The 20246-nt window shown below is 41.4% G+C and overlaps 3 protein-coding genes across 7 annotated transcripts in view; 2 read left to right on the forward strand and 1 right to left on the reverse strand.

Moving 5' to 3' along the window:
* Nucleotides 1-5098, forward strand: part of evla (Enah/Vasp-like a) — a 58136-nt gene extending 53038 nt beyond the window's left edge. For 3 of the 5 annotated variants that reach the window (XM_066684186.1, XM_066684203.1, XM_066684194.1), the window contains exons 7-13: nucleotides 348-451; nucleotides 630-666; nucleotides 763-799; nucleotides 1785-1845; nucleotides 2884-2944; nucleotides 4020-4077; nucleotides 4173-5098. In XM_066684186.1, coding sequence (XP_066540283.1) covers nucleotides 348-451; nucleotides 630-666; nucleotides 763-799; nucleotides 1785-1845; nucleotides 2884-2944; nucleotides 4020-4077; nucleotides 4173-4210 — 396 coding nt within the window. In that variant the 3' untranslated portion in view covers nucleotides 4211-5098. The remainder of the gene's footprint in view (nucleotides 1-347; nucleotides 452-629; nucleotides 667-762; nucleotides 800-1784; nucleotides 1846-2883; nucleotides 2945-4019; nucleotides 4078-4172) is intronic. The other 2 variants (XM_066684223.1, XM_066684213.1) reach the window with 1 other exon arrangement.
* An 814-nt stretch (nucleotides 5099-5912) lies between these two features.
* degs2 (delta(4)-desaturase, sphingolipid 2) lies at nucleotides 5913-13401 on the reverse strand. The gene is made up of 3 exons (XM_066684235.1): nucleotides 13300-13401; nucleotides 7967-8709; nucleotides 5913-6690 (listed from the first exon to the last, which is right to left on the reverse strand). Exons 1-3 carry the CDS (start codon nucleotides 13379-13381, stop codon nucleotides 6547-6549), a joined length of 969 nt encoding a protein of 322 aa, XP_066540332.1. The 5' UTR covers nucleotides 13382-13401; the 3' UTR covers nucleotides 5913-6546.
* A 2092-nt stretch (nucleotides 13402-15493) lies between these two features.
* On the forward strand, nucleotides 15494-20018 carry yy1a (YY1 transcription factor a). Its single transcript, XM_066674073.1, has 5 exons — nucleotides 15494-16137; nucleotides 18029-18191; nucleotides 18455-18515; nucleotides 18716-18874; nucleotides 19085-20018. The coding sequence occupies exons 1-5, from the start codon at nucleotides 15612-15614 to the stop codon at nucleotides 19265-19267; spliced, it is 1092 nt and encodes a 363-aa protein (XP_066530170.1). The 5' UTR covers nucleotides 15494-15611; the 3' UTR covers nucleotides 19268-20018.
* Nucleotides 20019-20246: the final 228 nt, after the last annotated feature.

The following is a 20246-nucleotide window of genomic DNA, read 5'->3' on the forward strand; positions in this document are numbered from 1 at the left end:
AGGGGCACACTAACAGGGAGTGCTCTCTCTTGGACTCTTGGACTCACTCTTGGATGGGCAGGTACCTCTGGATATGTCTGTAGCCGTATATATGACTTTGTAGAAGTCCAGTTCATTTATAACTGACATGTCCTACAAATGATAAATGAGTTAATATTCATTAACTGAGTTTGGCACGCTGTTGCCCTTGTGATACTTAAATAGTCATGGCTTTAGAGTTGTTTGCTCTGTTAGGGAGTGTCCACTGTGTGGGCCTGTGAACCTGCTGCGCTTGTCTGCAGCACAGATGGGTGAGTTTATATTGATCTGCCCTGGTGTAAGCTGATATCTGTGTTTAAAATCCGCAGCCTGAGGAGAGCAGTGCCAAGAACGATGCCAATCGCTCAAGTGGGGGCAGTGGAGGAGGAGGAGAGGGGCTCATGCAGGAGATGAACGCCCTGCTAGCGCGGAGGTATCATTTATATCTTTTATTACAGCGTCTCCTTTTTTATCTAATTGTCTCCCAATGTGCAGGACATTACCAGTTCTGCCTCTCATCTACATCACCCCCCCCCCATTCACCCTGTGCTCCCATGCTGAAAGAGGAGAGTTAGATAAATGTTCAACTTACATGTTGTTCTTGCCTTCAGGAGGAAAGCTTCAGAGAAGCCAGAAGAAGGTCAAAATGTAGGTGCATTCTTAAAGCAGCATCACGTTCTCGCACTTCTTTCTTTGTTTTTACCTGTGTGTTTATGTGTGGAATTTTTTATGTGTTCTTTGTAGGAAGAGTCCAATGGTTCTCCCGCCTCACGTGGTTCAGGTCAGTAGATCTAAGCAGGTACTGGCTCTGTATCTAGTAGTGGCCTAAAAAGAAGGGCTTTCTGATGCACTGAGAAGAGAATCAGCCTTTATCTTGTTCCAGTATCTCCTGGTTATTATAAAATTCCATTACCAGAGCGGGAGAATGAGGTAGGGTTCCCTTAAAGTCATATAATCAGGAGAAGTTGAGATACATTTCAGCAGGAGAATGAAAGAAAAGCAGTCTGCAACTGTGCTACGATTGTAATTTAATATATTATCTATTTTAGAGACAAGATCTTGTTCTTATAATTAGTGACAATTTAGTGAAGTTACTGAAAAAGTCCTGCATTCTCCATCCTCAAAGGAACACTAGGTGAGAGTTGGTATTGTTGCTTCTAGGCTCTCACTAGAGTTGCAGAGTGTAGTTCATTTTTACAGCATTGAAAATTGTTGGGTGGTTCCCTACCCTCCTCTGAAATTTGCAAGGTGCACTTCCTGCAGTGCTGCGCCTAGAGAAGCAAAAAAAGAGCTCTGTTCTCCCTATTACAGGTCAATGGAACATTACTGTGAGGTTAAAGCTGTAATTGTAAGGTAAAAAATACTACCTAGTGTTCCTTTAAAACAATATTCATGAATACTACAATGGTATCTTAGTCACATCAATGTGTCGTATTGTCCACAGTTTGTATAATCAGTATTGAAACGCATGACTTGTGGCCTATAACGCTTTGGAGCAACCTCAATTGAGTCCAAAGAGAGTCAGCTAGAGGCTTATAAAGTTCCTCCATTACTGAAGGCTAGTGGGTGTGTACATTTTAAAGAGTGATGGAGGGATGTTTAAAATCCAGAACTAGATCCTCATGTACAGCTTTTCTAGAAGAGTCCAAGCTGTTACAGCTGTTAGGGATAAGTACTCTTGATTTTAAGAGAAGTGTTAAATGAGCAGGTGTCCGAAAACCATTCGACACACTCTTTGTGTAATATACAGTGTATTTTATTCACAGATGCTGTGAAGAAGCCGTGGGAACGAGCGAACTCTTCAGACAAATCCTCCGCTGGATCGAGGTCAGTGTTATTGTTCGAGTGAAAATAATGTTTCATATAAATTAGTTTGTCCCTTGGTCCCTTAGGGAGTAATTATATTTTCTCCTCAGCCCTAGCACACTAGGCCCTAGACAGAAGGCAATTGAATTTCTATCTCAAGGTTTAGCTCTGTGGATACATGAATCAATGGGCACATCACGGCGCTCGGCAGGGAACTGTTTTGTCTAAATGCACCTTATCCGTGGCCCGCTAAAGAAAATACAACCTAAGAATCAGGAGGCTGGATAAGGCCTATATTTGAACTGGCAGGGAGAAAATAGTGTGTGTGCAGATATTGATTCACTGTCACCGCACGGTTTAAAGCCCAACTGAAAAGCAGATACAGGGGGGTCCTCGACTTAAGACGTTAATCCATTTCTAACCGATTCCCGGTGTAAGTCGGAACATACGTACACACATGAAAGAGAACGACGTAGCAGCAAACTAAAATGGCGTACAATGCGACTGGGGTGACGCTGTCCTCCTCGGTCCCGAGTCGCGTTACCGTGTATTCTTCCGCCGCGCACACCAAACACGAAGTTCGCGTTACGTTTATGACGCAAAACCACAAGTCGAAACAAGGCGTTATACAGTAAATGGGAGATGTGTCGTAACCACGAAACATCGTAACTCTGGACTGACGTAACCCGAGGACCTCCGTAAATATACAGAGTCATAGCTACAATAGATTTATTCTAGGTGTTGATTAAAGCATCATATTTTACTGGAGAATACAGCATCAAGAATCTACCCTATTTTTATATAAAATTACCATTGGTCACAATTTGTTCATTTTTAATCATCGTGAAAGAGAGAGGAAACATTCGTTCATCTTCTGTAGTCATAAGGGTCTTAGCGTATCACATACTACACAGAGACATTAGCACATTATGTAAATGTCTGTGGCACTAGTGCATTGTGACAAGTGTATCATGAAAATGTCTGTAAACATTGACATATATTTTCCATATCGCTCAATCTGTTTGCCTGTCTTTAATGACACTGCTGTTGATCACACAGGCTGAGACCGATTGGCAGCACCAGTGATGCAGAGTCAGGGGACTTTGACAGAATGAAACAGGTAGGTTATGAGCTGTGAAACTTGTTTGACATTTATTATTTATATACATTTAAAATTAGTTTTAGACACCTCCTCTGATTTCATCTACTTCAAGATTTTTCACCATTGCTGGCACTTAATTATGAATATAACGTACCAATAGATTTATAATGAATATATGATTAATTACACGTATAATGCATGTTTGTTTAATTTATCATTTAATTTATAATTCATTATGCCCTTAGTGTGTATAATCGCCATATATCATCCCTCTCCAATGAAAAACATTCATTCATAGTCTGTAAGTGCTTATCCAGTTCAGGGCAGCGGTGGGTTTGGAGCCTACCCGGAATCACTGGGCGCAAGGCGGGAACACACCCTGGAGGTGGCGCCAGTCCTTCACAGGGCGACTCACATAAAGCTCTGATTCCACTGTTGCTCTGTGTTTGGGTTTATGAGAACCGAGTGTTGCAACCCTTCTTTAAGTAAACACAGAGGAAGCACTTGAAAGGTCCTGTCATTCTTACACTGGACTCCAGATCCGGCTGGACCAGCTCTTCTGACTACACACAGATAAGAGGTTTTACTTCATCACCCGACAGAAAAGAGTGCATTGTTTCAATTATCAGTGTCTCCAGTTCAACAGGAATGTTTAAAAAGGGGTGTATCCTGTGGGTTTTTAAAAGGTTGTTTGTTTGACTCATGGGTTTATTCTGTGATGATTGCAGTTAAAGTAACACTTATATTTGACCTTAAATGTATAGTTTCAATATGGCTGTGATGCGCCACAGAGTTGTAATATGGAGAACAGAGCCTCTGTCATTGCTACTCCAGACTCAGCACTACAGAAACTGTACTATGTAATTTTTGGCGGAAGGAAGGATCCCACACATGCTCCCGAACCCTCCCTATTGATTTCAGTACAGTTCCTAGGAACGAAAATAATAATAATAAATAAAGAAATCTTACCTACTGTTCCTTTAAGCAATGACTCATCAACACTCATTCCACCGCCACCCATATGTTCCTGCTCAGCCTCCTCAGTTAGTAATACAATCAAACCTGTGTTGATCTCCCTCGTTTGTCTGAATAGGAGATCTTGGAGGAAGTAGTGCGTGAATTGCATAAAGTCAAAGACGAGATCATTGATGGTGAGGATGGAGAAATCTCATGGCTTAATACCTTGCTCAAGGATATATCAATTGTAACGATGTACTAATTCTTGCTTTTATTCTTTGTCCTTTAGCCATTAGAAGAGAACTCACGAGGATGGGCACTACATAGTGTTTACACACATCCCGACACTGACAGGAAGGTACTTGGGGGAATTTCCGAAAAAAAAGATGCTCTGAAGGAATGTTCTCGCAACATGGCTGCAACGGCGAGGAAACACTGCTGTAAGGTTGCAGAAATGTTGCGTAAACTGGGAGATTTACAGAACGGAACAAGAGAAAGCAGAGAGATGGAAGCGGGTGAGAGTGAGTGAGTATTTGTATGCATGGATGGACGAATGGGTGGATAGACCTTCACACTGAATTTTTCTATTTTCTCCCGTATGAACATTAAAAAGACTCAGCCCACTGTGCAGTTTGCTGCTCTCAGTCATTCAAGTCTTAAAAAAGAGAAAAGGTGACTAGTTGGAACTTGATGAAGATATATTTGTTTTATACTGTTTTATTGTGTCATTGACCATTCTATTATTGTTGAGAAATAATTTTATTATCAGTGGTATGAAGAGAGACAGGGGGATGTAAAGATGCTCGCCATTGTCAGCCTTTTCTGTTTTATTACTTGCTTCATTCTTTGGTTTTTCAGAAGCCCATCGAGCACACACTCCTGTGCCGACCGATCACCAAACCGCATCCGTTTCGTCGTTTTGTTCTGTTTTTCTTGCTAATACAAGTGTACCAAGTTCACTGGATTTTTCTTTTGTAGCTTGAATTTGACTTGTTGGTGTGAGGTGATTGATGATGGCTGCCCTCTGAATGAACCCTGACAGATGTACTTGTAGCTATAGCTGTATCAGATGGTGATTTTTACAAACTCTTCATTTGCTGAAAGAATTGTTTGAAACGTTGGGTCCTACACTATATCCGATTAGGTTACTCGTTTTAAAAAGTTGGAATTGAAATGACCTTTGAATAAAACTAAGAACACTTGATCTGTGTTGAAAACTTGTCTTAACTTGTCTCTGTCTTGGTCCCAAAATATTTATTTCAGATAATGTCACTGTTATTTAACAATGTTCTAAAAGCTTCAGGGGTGTTTCATAACTTTACATAAAAACATTTCACTGAGGACACTGTGGGCGCTGCGTGAGCGTCTGTTCGGGATGATAATTATGTGGAGTTCATTATATAAAGCATGTTGGGACTTGGAAGGCAAAGCACATTAATGAATAATGTCCTCGTCCAGTGCCATGTTGTGGGGCAAGTCACTGAAATTAAAATTTCATAAAATGTGATTACGATAACCGTTGTGCCTTCCTATTTTTACTAATTTAATATTAACACAGATCACACGTTACATTAAAAAGACCGTATTTTTCCCTCCAGTGCTCATCTATTTTATCTGCTGTACCAAACACAAACGTTCACCTTGTCGTTCTACAATTACAGACCGTAGCTTGTTTAGCCGTTTTCACTCTGTCCTTTAATAGTGAGGACCACCACAGTGCATAATAAATCACAGGTGGTGATGTGTGTTGTGCTGGTGACCCCTCAGTGTCACTGCTGGACTGAGAATAGTCCACCGACCAAAAACATCCAGCCGACAGCGTCCTGTGTCACTGATGACACGCAGTTGAGTCTCTGACGTTACGTCTACAAGGTGGATCAAAGGACAGTGTTTAAAACTTCATCAGCTCTGCTGTGTCTGATCCACGTGCACAAGCTGAACACAGGGTAACAGCTCCACTGTGTCAGTGTCACTGCAGCGCTGGGGATAAGTGTAGAACAACAAACTGCACCTGTGTGGTGAATAGAGCTGATAGAAAGGACAATGAGCGTCGAAACAATGAGGTCATTCTATCGGTATGGCTCTGATAACATTAGAACACTTGTTTTATTTTAAATAGACCACAATGACGTGTGTGAAGCACTACATGTAAAATCTTTTTATTTACTCCACAGTTTGATAGGCATTCCTGTTCTTCTTTCCCTTTCTGTCCACCTGGGTTCTAAAGCATTTTAATAAAAACACAACACCGTCTTATTTCTGCTTAAACTACTCACAGCATGTTGACTTTAATTCAGCCATATAAAGTGATGCAATAAAGCAGTGCACATCCTCACCTCCCTTCGGTGACTCAAAATATTATTCAAAACTGAACAGTCATAGAACTTTATAGAAAACAGCAAATAGAAAACGTCAGGACATCACTGATGACAAAGGCTCTAAAAAATGCCCATTTCATCTCAGCCCCCTTTTGAATATTTTCAAACCCTACGTTTCTTAAAGCATAAGCCAGTTTAACTGACCACAAGCGTAAGTTCATGTGCATTAAGCTGTTCCCTGATTTAAACACGTGTTGCTGCTACCAGTCCAGCAGGGTTGTCCAGATTTTCCTCTTTTCTGTTTAAATAGCGGCTCTGGGAGAATTGTGTGTCTGGAAAACAGTTTTATTCCTGTTTGGCCAGTTTGTATTCTCGCTTGATTCTGGTATAGGGGCCAATGCTGTCGTCAAACACAAAGTCCCAAAGCACTCGTATCCAGGAGGTGTGCTGCGGCAGTGTGTCATAATATTCCGCTGCAATCCTTTTGACCTGTGGATAAGGAAAGGAAAGGAAAGAGCTGTCATCTTGCTGTTATTCGCATTCAAGACGTGTAAAACTGGGCCCGTTAATGTTTCTCCAAGAGCTCTTTTTTAATCCCCAAAATCAGATATTACAAAACTGGCATGAGGACGTTTTCCTGGTGTGTATCTAGTCTTTGGTTTGTCATAGCTGCTTAATTATTAACTGAAATAATACGGTGGGAAAGGTATCTGTGTTTACAGATGTGCTTTAAAAGCTTCCCTTGGCTATAGATTGTATCAGGGGCTTATATCTGTCCCAACATTCAAACCATCTAGGGTTTACAGAGCATCATGATCGAGGTAAATATTTGTCTTGCGGCTTTAAAGGACATTTGTGTCACTAAACAAGTGTGTTCTAATAACCTGATCCCATCATTCAAAAATGTGACATTATCGGTTTAATGAACACCCCATAACATGATTAAACAGTCCTTTCCTCCTAGGCTTTTTATTTCTTAAAGAGAATGTATTCAACATAGAGTCGTAATAAAACGTCTGTGGCATGCTTTCTTCAAAACACCACAAGGATCAAACACCACAGCCATAAATTTCACTTGTCTGAACAGCCAGTCCCTGTTTCAGCATCTGTCAGCTCAGTTCCAGCTCGCTTCTTTTCATTCTCCACTCTAGGGCTGGACGATATGACCAGAATTTATATCGCAATATATTTTGCGATTCATTTTGGTCGATACAATTCCCGTATCGAGAAACGTGACATCATCAAACATCAACCTTTTGGCTTTGTCAATTTTAATATTTTTAAACTGAGTACTGAACTGACGTCAGCACCCTGTAATGACCGTCAGTCGGTGACAGATGTTGTATATAATGTACATTGAAATATTGCAAATGTTTAAAAAAAAAAAAATCACGCCATTGTTATTGAAAAATGTTATATTGCAATATTAATATTGAAATATCGTCGAACCCTTCTCCACTCATTTTTGTTTTGTGGGTTGGTAGACATTCCACATACACATTAATGTGCACACACACTGAGTAAATACGTTTATCATATGTTCATGGTAAGCATGTTTATTGAGCAACAGTTAAACTCCCTGTTTCAACACGGACATACTAAAGCCTATCCTTAACTCCCTTGCAAAGCACTGCGATGACCCTCGTCTCCCATTTCCAAAAGCACCGATCTCATCTAAACTGCCCTCACAAGCACAGTGTGGGAAAAGATCATCTAGCACAAAGAGGAAGACACTGAAAATAATATTGTGGAGTTGCTCACTTACCTCAGGTAATTTACTCCCCGGGATGCTGGGAAAGTCATGGTGCTCCATGTGGTAGCCCACGTTGAAGGTGATTAAGTTCAGAGGGCCGTAGTAAGAGTAGGTCTCGTGGCCCTTCAGAAACATATAGTGCTCAGCAATGAAGTGCCCAGAGATAGGATGCAAGCCCATACACAATATCGATCCGGCAATGAGGTACACGATGGGTTTGAGTCCCCAGAGATAGTAGATGAGAATGTCGACCACAAACTGTACTACTGCGTTCATCATCTCCAGTCTGGTCACGGGTTTCGGGTTCACCGCCAGGGGCCGAAGTGCATAGAACAAAGGCTGCAGGAAGAGCCAGAGGACCTTCCTTGCCGGTGTGCAGAAGAACCAGCCTTCTAGATCCGTAGGGATGTCCACGTCCAGCCCATCTCCTCCAAGGTAGCGGTGGTGGTCGATATGATACTTCTTGAAAGAGGCAGAGTAGGGAAGGCCGATGGGGAGGTTGGCGAACATGGCGAACCAGCGGTTCCAGCGAGCCTGTTTGTTCCCAAAGGCTACGTTGTGAGAAATGTCGTGAATGGCCAAGGTCAAAGAGTGGTTGATGCAGCCGCCAAAGGCGTACGCCCAGAACATCACCCACTTCCATGAGAGGTCACGGACCAGGTAGCAGGCCAGCAGCTGAGTGAGGACCATTCCAGACACAACCCATTTCAGCTGGGGGTCAGAACCCATCAAGGACTTGATCTGTGGGTACTTTGCTGTTGAAAGAAATAGTTCAGAAGTATTAACAAATGTGGTTATTTATAACAAGATTCATTCAGTCAGTTTGTTGTACACCACAGGGATACACATTCAATCTGTGGTGCATTCACAAAAAGCACGCTGGATATTATAGAAAGGGAACACTAATAGACAAATAAACAAAATTGTGAATGCTGTTATTTCATTGTACTACAAAAGTCTAAATTTTACAAAATGTTATAGGACAGAATGTTTAGCCTGAACGGTAGAGCAATGCATAGAAAAAGTGGAAGATAAAGATAAAATTGAGAAACAAATCTGAAATATTTACACTGATTTGTGTACACACACTTAAACTGCTTTGGACGTGGTTTAGATCCATTAGGTTTTAAAGTGTTTTTGTATGAGGTATAACTGTAATTCAAAATTCAAATATTCTCCCGCTCTTTTGTCAGTTAATGGTAACTATTACAATGCAGTAAAAGTGACCCAAAAAATTAATACAAAAATGCCTAAAAATGAAATATTAATACTCTACATTCACTGCGGATAAACGCTCACAAATTTTTGGATATAATATTATCCCCAAGAACAAAACAGAACAAAAACTGCTCATCACTTGCCATTTTCAAACAGGCGAATTTTTACGTTATTCTTTTTGTTGAATAAAACGGCTGTTGTCATTTCTCATGTTACAGTTATTTTACAACGACAAAAGAACAGAGAATATTTGAATTTTTAAATTTCAAATACACCATACACTAAAAAATAAATAAACATTTTAAAATTTATTTGCACACAATTTTAAACTAAACAGCAGTGTTGACAGAGAATCAGCGTTGGAAACAATTTTCGTCTTGGTATTATTTTAATCTTAATCTTTTGTGTTATATTTTACACATTTTTGAATACACAAAATGGTTCTTCTGAGCTTATAGTCATCAGATAAAAAATAAATAAATAAAAGGTAACTGTTTTGATCTTAATTAAAAAAAAAAAACAAGGCACAATTTATATTTGTAGGGCTAGCAGTAACTTGGCAACTAGAAAAAAATAAACAGCCACAAAGTTCACAGACATCAAGCGACGTTCAGTGCTCTACCCAAGGGTCAGGAAGGTCTCCTGATGATGTGCCTTTTTTTTTTTTAATTAGCACAGTTGTTATTCCTATGGCTCCTCTCTGCAAAAAGGCAGTCGTGCCAGAGACACACATCTCATTTGGTCTTTTGCTTATGATACGTCTCTTAGGAAACTAGTGTCATGGAAATATGGTCAGATTTGCCCCACCCTTTCAATTTGCATCAAGTGTCCATGCAAACTAATGACAAGATTATGACTTTAGCATCCTTTCTCCACCACGATAACAGCTGACTGTAGCTCAGTGATGTGAAGCCACCACTCATTTCCAACTCCTATATGGAAAAGTGGACAACAAAGCACAGGCCATCTACAAATGATAACCTAATTAAAATTGATAATAAGCACGGCTGGTTCAATATTTCATTCATTCATTCATTGTCTGTAACCCTTATCCAGTTCAGGGTCGCGGAGGGTCCAGAGCCTACCTGGAATCATTGGGTGCAAGGCAGGAACACACCCTGGAGGGGGCACCAGTCAGTGCACACAGACACACACACACATTCACACCTACGGACACTTTTGAGTCGCCAATCCACCTACCAACGTGCGTTTTTGGACTGTGGGAGGAAACCGGAGCACCCGGAGGAAACCCACGCGGACACAGGGAGAACACACCACACTCCCCACAGACAGTCACCCGGAGTGGGAATCGAACCCCCTGGAGCTGTGTGACTGCGACACTACCTGCTGCACCACCGTTCAATATTTGTATTTGTTTAAATGCTGAATAACCCATACATTTTATTCCTTAGCTTTATTTTACTTAAGTTTCTATCTAAATCTGCTATGGTGTGTTTGGTGCTTTTATTAGTATAAAAGAAGTGTGAATTTCTGTGAGATGGCACCTACACAATCGTCTGGTTCATATCATCACTGTCTCAAACGAAGCTGAGCATTTATATATTTGTTCCTCAATAAGCCTACCCTCAAGCTTCAACTTTGTTGAGAAAGAGTTCAGAAACAATCAAATCCAGTTCGTGTAATGAGTAATAGATCTTCACAAAAGAGACCGCTGACCAGCCCCTTGCAAACACAATACAATGGCCATGACGTCCACCTGGAGTGCTTGCAGCTAAGAAACCTGCTGTACAATGAAATGACGAAACATATCTCAGAAACTCAGTTTACTTCACACTGATGATTCAAACCAAACTGACATCCATTTTCTCTGAGAAAGTTAATGATTAATGCAACTAGTTCATCACATGACAAACCTTCCTTTTTTTTTATGATGTCTCTGAGCATGATCCCTCAGGCATGACAAAAGTGTATCTCATGATCAGCTTCTGAACTGAAGAAACCTTGCTTAGCTTCTTCCCCTGATGATAGTATCGAAATAACTTCGTTGACAACGAGATAAAATTTTTAACACATACAGGCTTCCTGATTTTTGCAGTGTGACAGTGTGGGGTTAATGAATGACCTTCAAGCACCATGAAGCAGCTTCAGGTGCATGACCATCACATTCAGAGTAAAATTACTGCGGTGGAAACAGCCTCCACACCCTCAGCGTCGATAATAAACAAGGGCCCCTTTGACTCCTGCAGCGCACAAAGGATAATAAAAGAAAAATGTTATAAATATTTGAGGAGTTTGAAACGTTTCGTGTGTCAGTTCACAAAGGAAGGATTATTATTCCAAACAAACTTAAAATGAAGAAAGCAACTGAGAACTGATCTTTATGATACAGTAGATCATATACAAACGTAAATCTGAGCTGTCCTCGGTTAAGAGAATGGTCCAAATTTCATCAGTACTCTACTGACCCTCACACTTTAGCACAGAAAGTGTGGCATGGACTTTTTACAACCGTCTGTTTCCAGGCAAGGCCCATTTACTGTGTCTAGTGCACCTGAGCCACTCAGCAATTGTTCCACGTGTCAAAGTGCTGGTTGCTGGGAATCAATTTACAGAATATGATAAGACTGAAAAGTGCTGTCCATTAACATCACAGATGTCTGTCTAAATTAGACTAGACAAATCCTGTAAGGTAAATTAACTGGAAAAAGGCAGAGATCAGCAGATACTACAGACTGTAACAGCCTTTGATTTGGCTCATGTATCAACACAAACTACACAGCAGCAGATGAGCCACTGTCTCTGACTTTACATCTACAAGGTGGACCAACAAGGGAGGTGTGTTTAATGGAGTGGACAGTCAAGGGGCACTGCTGTGTCTGATCCGCTCGTACCAGCACAACACACAGTAACACCACCACCCCGTCAGTGTCACTGCAGCGCTGAGAAAGAGTTACCACCCAAATAATATCTGCCCTGTTGAGGTCCTGAACACCGAAGAACAATGTGAGAGAGGGCTAACATTGATTATATATTTAAAACTTCAATCTATACAGTCAGATTAAGACACTGTATAAATGTTTAGACAGACCTTTTATATTGTTTAATGATGTGGCTTTGACTTTGACAATGGAATAAATATCATATTAAATGTTATTTTATAATAATTGAATTATGAAAAGAACTTAAACGTAGACAACATAGTATTGTATCTGTGTATTTTTGTTGACCGTTATACTGCTATTTTGTTAGCTCAATATTTATGAACGTTTTTAGAAACGTTTATGAACATTATACACCAAAAAAAGCAGTGAAATTGAGTGAAATCTGTTATGAATTATATCTGTGAACTCGAGGCTTCGTAACTTATCTGTCATCAGTTAATAATGAGATAGTACACACCCCTACAGGCGCCAACCCTTAAAATCATTAAAATGTATCTGTCACATTACGAGTGAATTATTTAATAAGCACGGAAGTGATACAAGAATGTGTGGGAACGAGTTAAAAAGACACCGAGATACGTGTTTACCGTGTGGGACTCAATAGTAAATGGGAACGACTTTTGAGTGAATGGGAATTAAATATTAAATTTTATGAGATATTATGTGCTTTCATAGTTCACAGCCCTGCTGGTGACATCCCACCTCTTCCAAATAATTTAAAACGTGAGGACAACTTAATAAGAATGATATAAAAGTAATACACAAGTATAAATTCGTCTGAAAATAATCTGAGGTAACGATAAAAGAATTAGCATAATTCTCGCTCTCTCTCTCACACACACACACACACACACACTAATATAAACTAAAACCTAACACTAAAAACGACTCTCTCTGTTTGGAAATACTCTCAGTCGCTTCTAACTGTCGGGAGATAAATGTCTCCAGTGGAGAGAGGTGTGCGGAAGTGTGGAAGTGTGGGTGGAGGACACGGACAGAGCCACTCGGTTCTCATCGGATGCTTCACTGAAACCCGTCTACAGCCGAACACAACTCCTCTTTCACATTCAGTCAGCTCTTAATCACAGGATGACGAGCACATTCACAGCATTCCCTACTCACTCGCAAGAAACCGGTCAGTACACGCTGCCTTAATGTCGTGTTTATTTAGATTAGTCCAGTTTTTAGTATCAGTGCGGCGGACTTTTAGGAAACTTTACCCACCTAGTATCTCCTTCCTCCTCCATGAGTGCGGCTGCTCGTCGTAGACCCATTCAAAATCCACTCGTCCGCCTGCTTTCCCCATGTTTTCTCCTCCTCCTCCACCTGCAGCAGAGCAGCAGTTTAATGAGCACAGGTGAGTCGTTCTCTCTCTCTCACACTCTCACACACAAACACACTCGGCTCGTTTCGGGCACGCCCTCGTTGATAACGTGTAGTAGGTGCGCCTGTGTTTTACCAACAGAAACAGGAGAGGCTACTTCTAGTCAGCCGTTAGAAAACACTAAGACCTGTATTTATTGTAGGGACAGGAGGGATGGGCCGAGGATTCTCATTGCAAAAGAAAGTGTGATTGGTCGCTATGGTTATGCAAGCTCGAGCCACACGCTTTAAATGAGCTCCTCTGGAGTATTCTTCACATAAACCTACAGCATCACCACAGGTTCCACTCTCACACTTCTCTGTTGACTTTGATTAGGGGGCGCTTCTGTTGTGCGTTAATGCAACCACAGGATGGCGCTGTTTTCACACAAACCAAGAAAATGAACGCCAATTAAGTCTAGTCTGTTAGTGTGTTTGTTAATGAGTTCAGATTAATGAGTCTTGAACTGTTGTTAGCCAGTGAGGGGTGCAGGACAAAGTGTACTCACTGACTTACACATTCACTCATTTACTTTAACCGCTTCATCCATGGAATTGTTAGGTACAAGTAGGAAAACGCCCTGGACGAAGCGCCAGGGCATCACACACTCACCCATTCACACACTCACCCATTCGCTTGCGCACTAATGCCTGTGGAGACTTGGCATAGCCAATCGTCCTACTAACGTGTTTTTGGACTGTGGCAGGAAACCCACACAGACACAATGAGAGCACACACAACTCCTCACGGACACTGACCGGAGGCAGGTATTGAACTTACAACCCCAGGACTCTGGAGCTGTGTGGTAGCAACATTACCTGCCCCGGGGTACCCATCCCTTCAGAGGTGGTTAACAAACTATTTTATCTTGCTGTTGACACTTTTGCCTTGTACGTGGTGGGTTAGTGTCCCATTTCTTTCATTTACCCCGACAGGGGTGCCCACGTGCGCCACCTATAGGCACTTAATGCACCCCTTCTATGGTGCGCATTGGACTATACTGTTAAAGTTATTATAATCCACTGTAATCCCATAAGGGTGGCGCAGCAGGGAGTGGCGCAGTCACACAGCTCCTGGGACCTGGAGGTTGTGGGTTCAAGTCCTGCTCCGGGGGACTGTCTGTGAGGAGTTTGGTGTGTTCTCTCTGTGTCTGTTTCCTCCCACAGTCCAAAAAAACACACCTTGGTAGGTAGATTGATGACTCAAAAGTGTCCGTAGGTGTGAGTGAATGTGTGAGTGTGTGTGTTGCCCTGTGAAGGACTGGCGCCCCCTCCAGGGTGTGTTCCTGCCTTGCGCCCTTGACCCCAGGTAGGCTCTGGACCCAACGTGACCCTGAACTAGATAAGCGCTTACAGATAATGAATGGATGGATGGTTTGAGGGGTCATTATAAATTACCTTAATGATTTTAACTTTTTGTTTTTCAAATTCCCAACACCTTTAGCACTTACTTTTTTCTGATTTCGTATCATTATTTATGACTTACTATCAATATTTATCACTTTATTTGTAACACGTTACTATAGTGTACATTTCTCATCTTTCCTTTGTTAATATTTGACATATTTGAAATCATTCCCCACCAGTCATGAGATATATAATTATATTTGCTCTATAACTAAATGCACGCGTTGTGAACAGGGAAATATTCTTCAGGGTGAAAGAATTAGCAAAGTAAACACTCGATTAATCGCGATCAACTACACAAATGAACTGTGATGGTTTTAATCCTCTGACACCCTTAACACTAACACACGTTTAGCCCTTTATATTTATATAAGCTATATTCAGTTTTCTATTAATAAGGATGTTATAAACGCATTTTCCATTATAATTTACTCAAATGTCGTCTGTTTGTGGGCTGTGGGTTTATCTATTATAGTTCTTGAACTTTTTATAACCCCAAATTTGTGTGTGTGTGTCTGTCATTTTAACTGCAAATGTTGTATTGTGAAACACCACAATAATAACAATGAAAAAAGCGCTTGTTATTTATCGCTGTGAGAAAAGGGCGAAAGTGGGTCGTATATGAAGTCTCGCGAGATCTCAGCTGTGTTGTTGAACAGCGGAGGGGAAGGGGGAGGCGGAGCGGCGCAGTGGAGCTCAAGCGTCTTCGTCGAGTCGACAAGCCGGAGCTGGAAGTTTATTTTATTTTGCAGGGAAATTAATCCGGAATGGCGTCGGGCGAGACTCTGTACATAGAGACGGACGGCTCGGAGATGCCGGCGGAGATTGTTGAGCTGCACGAGATAGAAGTGGAGACGATTGAGACCACGGTGGTCGGCGGAGAGGACGACGAGCCGCAGCCTATGATCGCGCTGCAGCCGCTGGTGACAGACGAGCCGCACCACCACCACCTCCACCACCAAGAGGTGATCCTAGTGCAGACCCGCGAGGAAGTGGTGGGCTGCGATGACTCGGACCTGCATGGAGGGGACGGCTTCGAGGAGCAGATCCTCATCCCGGTGCCTGTGCCTGCCGCCGAGGAGGAGTATATTGAGCAGACCCTGGTCACTGTGTCCGGTGGAGGCAAGAACTCGGGCCGTCTGAAGAAAAGCGGAGGAGGCGGTGGAGGGAGCAAAAAAGTGCTCAAGAAGACGTTCCTGGGTCCCACGGAGGCCAGCGGGAGAAAATGGGAGCAGAAACAAGTGCAAATCAAAACGCTGGAAGGAGAGTTCTCGGTTACGATGTGGGCTTCGGGTAAGTTTTTAAATGCTGTTTGGCTTCTGTTCTAGTTTCCCGTTCCACCTTAAATGCTGCACCACTTATATAGTACATTTAAGATGGAAGGAAACATTCAAATCAGAGATTGGAGATTATGAAGCCAATTGGAATTAAGTTGGTGCATGTGCCAGAATATAACTACTGCACAGCTTAAGGTGGAACGGAAAATCCAAACATGAAACTATCTGGAGCTTGCAAGCACCAGAAAGTAGCAGCTCAGCGCTTGTGCTTTTTAAGGTGGAATAGAAAATGCGGATAAAAAGTCAGTTCCAGGGTGTATGCGCCGGAGTGTCATTATTTGTGTCGTCTAAAGTGGAATGGTACATTTGATGGAGAAGCTGGTGAATGCAGTTTGGGGGCTCCTCTGTCGGCTGTAGTCCTTTGGTAAGTTGGCTTTGTTCTCGGTTGTTAAGAAAGGCCTCGGTCGAGGCCCTGAGCTGCTCGACACGAGGCGCAGTCAGGCCTGTTACACCGAGCCTCCTCAACGCCGGATTAAACACTTTTAAACGACTTCGCGGTGGAAATTGTGTTTTGTTTTGATGGGAAGCCATGTTTTAAGGGTTGATGGGCGCCGCCATATTCCTCCGGACCATTATGGCCGCCCGAAAAATGGCGTTAGTGAAGCCGGGGAAAGATGGCGGCGGGTTGGGCTTGAGGCTGCGAGCGGCAGCGCCAACAGGCCGCGGTGGCGCAGTTCAGCTGGAGAGAAACGGAGAGGGAGAAAGAGGAGGAGGAGGAAGAACAGACAGGCGGACGGACGGACAGACAAACACACGGAGAAAGAGGAGTCTTTGGAGGAGGACTCGATATTAAACGGACCTTTTGTTTCTTTCCGCCGCTGTTTCATTTGTGTTTGAAACCGAACCTGTTAATGTTAAATTCTCATCTAGTTAGGAGAGGTGTTGCTGTTAGCTTGGTTGCTAATACCTCAAGGATATCGATATTTGTTTGTCTGTTTTCCGCGCATACATTTACTTATCCACTACATTTTGAGGGTTATTTATTATCCAGATACTTGGTCACCTTAGGGCGTGGAGACTTAAAATTAGCTGTGACCTCTGTTCCCTCAGGGCTAAAATAATTGTTCACTGACAGAATGTGAACAAACGCTGTTCTGGGTGCTCTCTAATTAGTTTTTTTCCGGCACTCCACTTGCCATATAGTCACATTTTCGTTTGTTAATGTTTAAATTCAGTTTCCTGCTGTTTTGGCTTTGGTTTTCAGATGGAATCTTAATCTGTGCAGTAATAACACAACTGGTCAAACGCAGCCACGGTATAGGGCTGAACGATTAATCGTTTTTCAACGAAATATATTGTTATAGGTCTAAATGCCACTACTTGGTATACATAAATGTCCAGTTGTGTTTTATTATAAATGTATACATTTTAAGGGCTTAATATAGACAGCCAGGTGGTCATTCTATTCTGTGTTGTCATGTATGAATCAGGACTACCTTATGTACCAGCCAAATCTACGTAGCTAATATTTGTTAAACTATTGTTATTTGTTTTGGAGGCTACGATATTAAAAAAAAAAAAGCTAATTTTTAGTAATTTTAAAACTGCCCTCCAGAAATTGCCCTTTCAGATTATAAAAATGACCCTTTTAACACTAATGACAAGCACTGTTTCATGGTGAAATGTAATAAAAGTGTATAAAGCTTAATATGAATTAATATTAACCAGTTTAATTCACAAAAACCGGGGGACATAGGCATTCCTTGTGCATGTAGTGAAGGTAGATGCACAAGCTGCATGTTTAGACTTTGGACTCAGGTTTCAAATGTGGTTATGTCAGACTGCTGCATGCTGGAAATGTTTGTCATGTTATCTGTCACCTCTAACAGTGTCGGTCTTTGTTACAGATGATAAAAAGGACATTGATCATGAGACTGTGGTGGAGGAGCAGATAATTGGGGAAAACTCTCCTCCAGACTACTCCGAGTACATGACGGGAAAGAAGCTTCCCCCTGGTGGCATCCCTGGCATTGACCTTTCGGACCCCAAACAGCTGGCGGAGTTTGCTAGGTAATAGTTCACTAGTCAGAAGAAATGTTGGAATGGAAATGTACTGGTTGTATTTTATTACTTGGGGAAAGTCAATGAGAATACCTTCAGGTTGTAATTGTAAAACAGCTACATGGTCATAAATCATTAAAGGGCTTTGTTTATTTTTCTTGCCTGTTGTTAAGCTGAGTTATTTCATACCGAGTTATTAATTATTAATATATATCAGTACAGTGAAAACTGCATATTTGTGTAGCTTAATGTTTCTAACAACCTCGTAACAGGATGAAGCCACGGAAGATGAAGGAAGATGACTCTCCAAGAACGATAGCATGTCCACACAAAGTCAGTATATTAGTTTTGAAATGTAATTGTGAATTTTTTGCAATTAATTTGGATAATTACAGCTTGCATTGTTATAAAAACAGTGATATCTGTATGAGATATTGAAGCATATGTCATACCCATGCATTACTTCATGTTCATTATTATTTAATTTAGCATTTATCTTTATTACATTATTTAATTTGGACTTTATTTTTCAGGGTTGTACAAAAATGTTCAGGGACAACTCTGCCATGAGGAAGCACTTGCACACCCATGGACCACGAGTTCATGTGTGTGCAGAGTGTGGGAAAGCATTTGTTGAAAGTTCCAAACTCAAAAGACACCAGCTGGTTCATACTGGTGAAAAGCCTTTCCAGGTGGGTATCTAAAAATAATTAGACGCATACATGTTTTGGTTCTCGTGTTAATGCCTTAACCCCATTTATAATGGTCACAGTGTATTTGAGGTTAATGTGGACTGGCCCGTGTTGAGAAGCATTGTTTTAAGAGACAACAAAGTCAATCTTTGTGTTCTAATCAAATGCATCTACTCCCTCTCCTTTCTTTCTTTCTTTTGTTTTTTTTAGTGCACATTTGAGGGCTGTGGCAAGCGTTTCTCACTGGACTTCAACTTGCGCACACATGTGCGTATTCACACTGGAGACAGACCCTATGTTTGCCCATTTGACGGCTGTAATAAGAAATTCGCTCAGTCAACCAACCTGAAATCTCACATTTTGACACATGCTAAGGCTAAGAACAACCAGTGAGCGGGGACTAGAGGAGGAACATTTCAAAAAGGACCCTGGACTGCACCACCCAATGCTTTAAAACACTTTGTGTGTTGTTTGTAGAAGATTTTTTTGTAAAAGAGAGTATCTACTGATGTTTTATCAAATTAAGTATTTGAATGATGGACTGATGCCGCCCCACAAGCCCTTATGACATTTCCTATGGTACAAACTGGACTTAAATGCATTACTTCTAGAAAATGTCTTCTTTTGAAGATGTGCATTTCTGGAGCTTCACCCACAGACAAGACCTCCTTTCTCCAGAGCCCAAAGAATACACTTATTTCCATCGCTGTATCTGTTATGAGTCCACAAAGAAAATGATTGCGTTTTAGTTGTCTTCGAAGTGTGCATATTGTACACTTTGAGACATTGACCTTTGTCTTGAAAAGTTTTTTTTTGTTTTTTCTTTTTCCCTGAGATTTGATATGTGAATGCTCTTCTTCTAGGGGAAGGAGATACTAAGATACTATTAAACCTTTTTCCAGTTGTGAGAGGTATCCTCCACAGGTATCTCATTTTGTATAACTGTTCTGTACAAATATTTTGAAATCATGTAGATAGAGATGTTAGATTTGTGTTTAACCTATTAAACCAGTTTTATCCAATTTGTTTGCACCACTGTATGCAAAAAATTACATGATTTATTTTTGCCTGACCCCTTAATTCATACTGCAACATTCATTTATTGAATACTGTGGGGGACTCCCTTATCACCTTGAGGATATTTAGACTTAGAGCACATGTGGTGCAGTGATTTATGGCAAAAATGTTTTATGCTGTACATAGTCCAATGGAACTCCAGTCTGTTTGAGACTGACCTATAGAAACAAAACTGAAAGGCTGAGACTGAGAGGGTCCAAAGGCCAAAATTGAACAGCGTTATTTTTGTCTCACAGCTTCCTACAACAATCTAATGCGAGTAGGATCTAGAGTTGAGGCTGTGGAGATAAAGGTA

This window comes from Hoplias malabaricus, chromosome 1, assembly GCF_029633855.1.
Source record: "Hoplias malabaricus isolate fHopMal1 chromosome 1, fHopMal1.hap1, whole genome shotgun sequence".
NCBI lineage: Eukaryota > Metazoa > Chordata > Actinopteri > Characiformes > Erythrinidae > Hoplias > Hoplias malabaricus.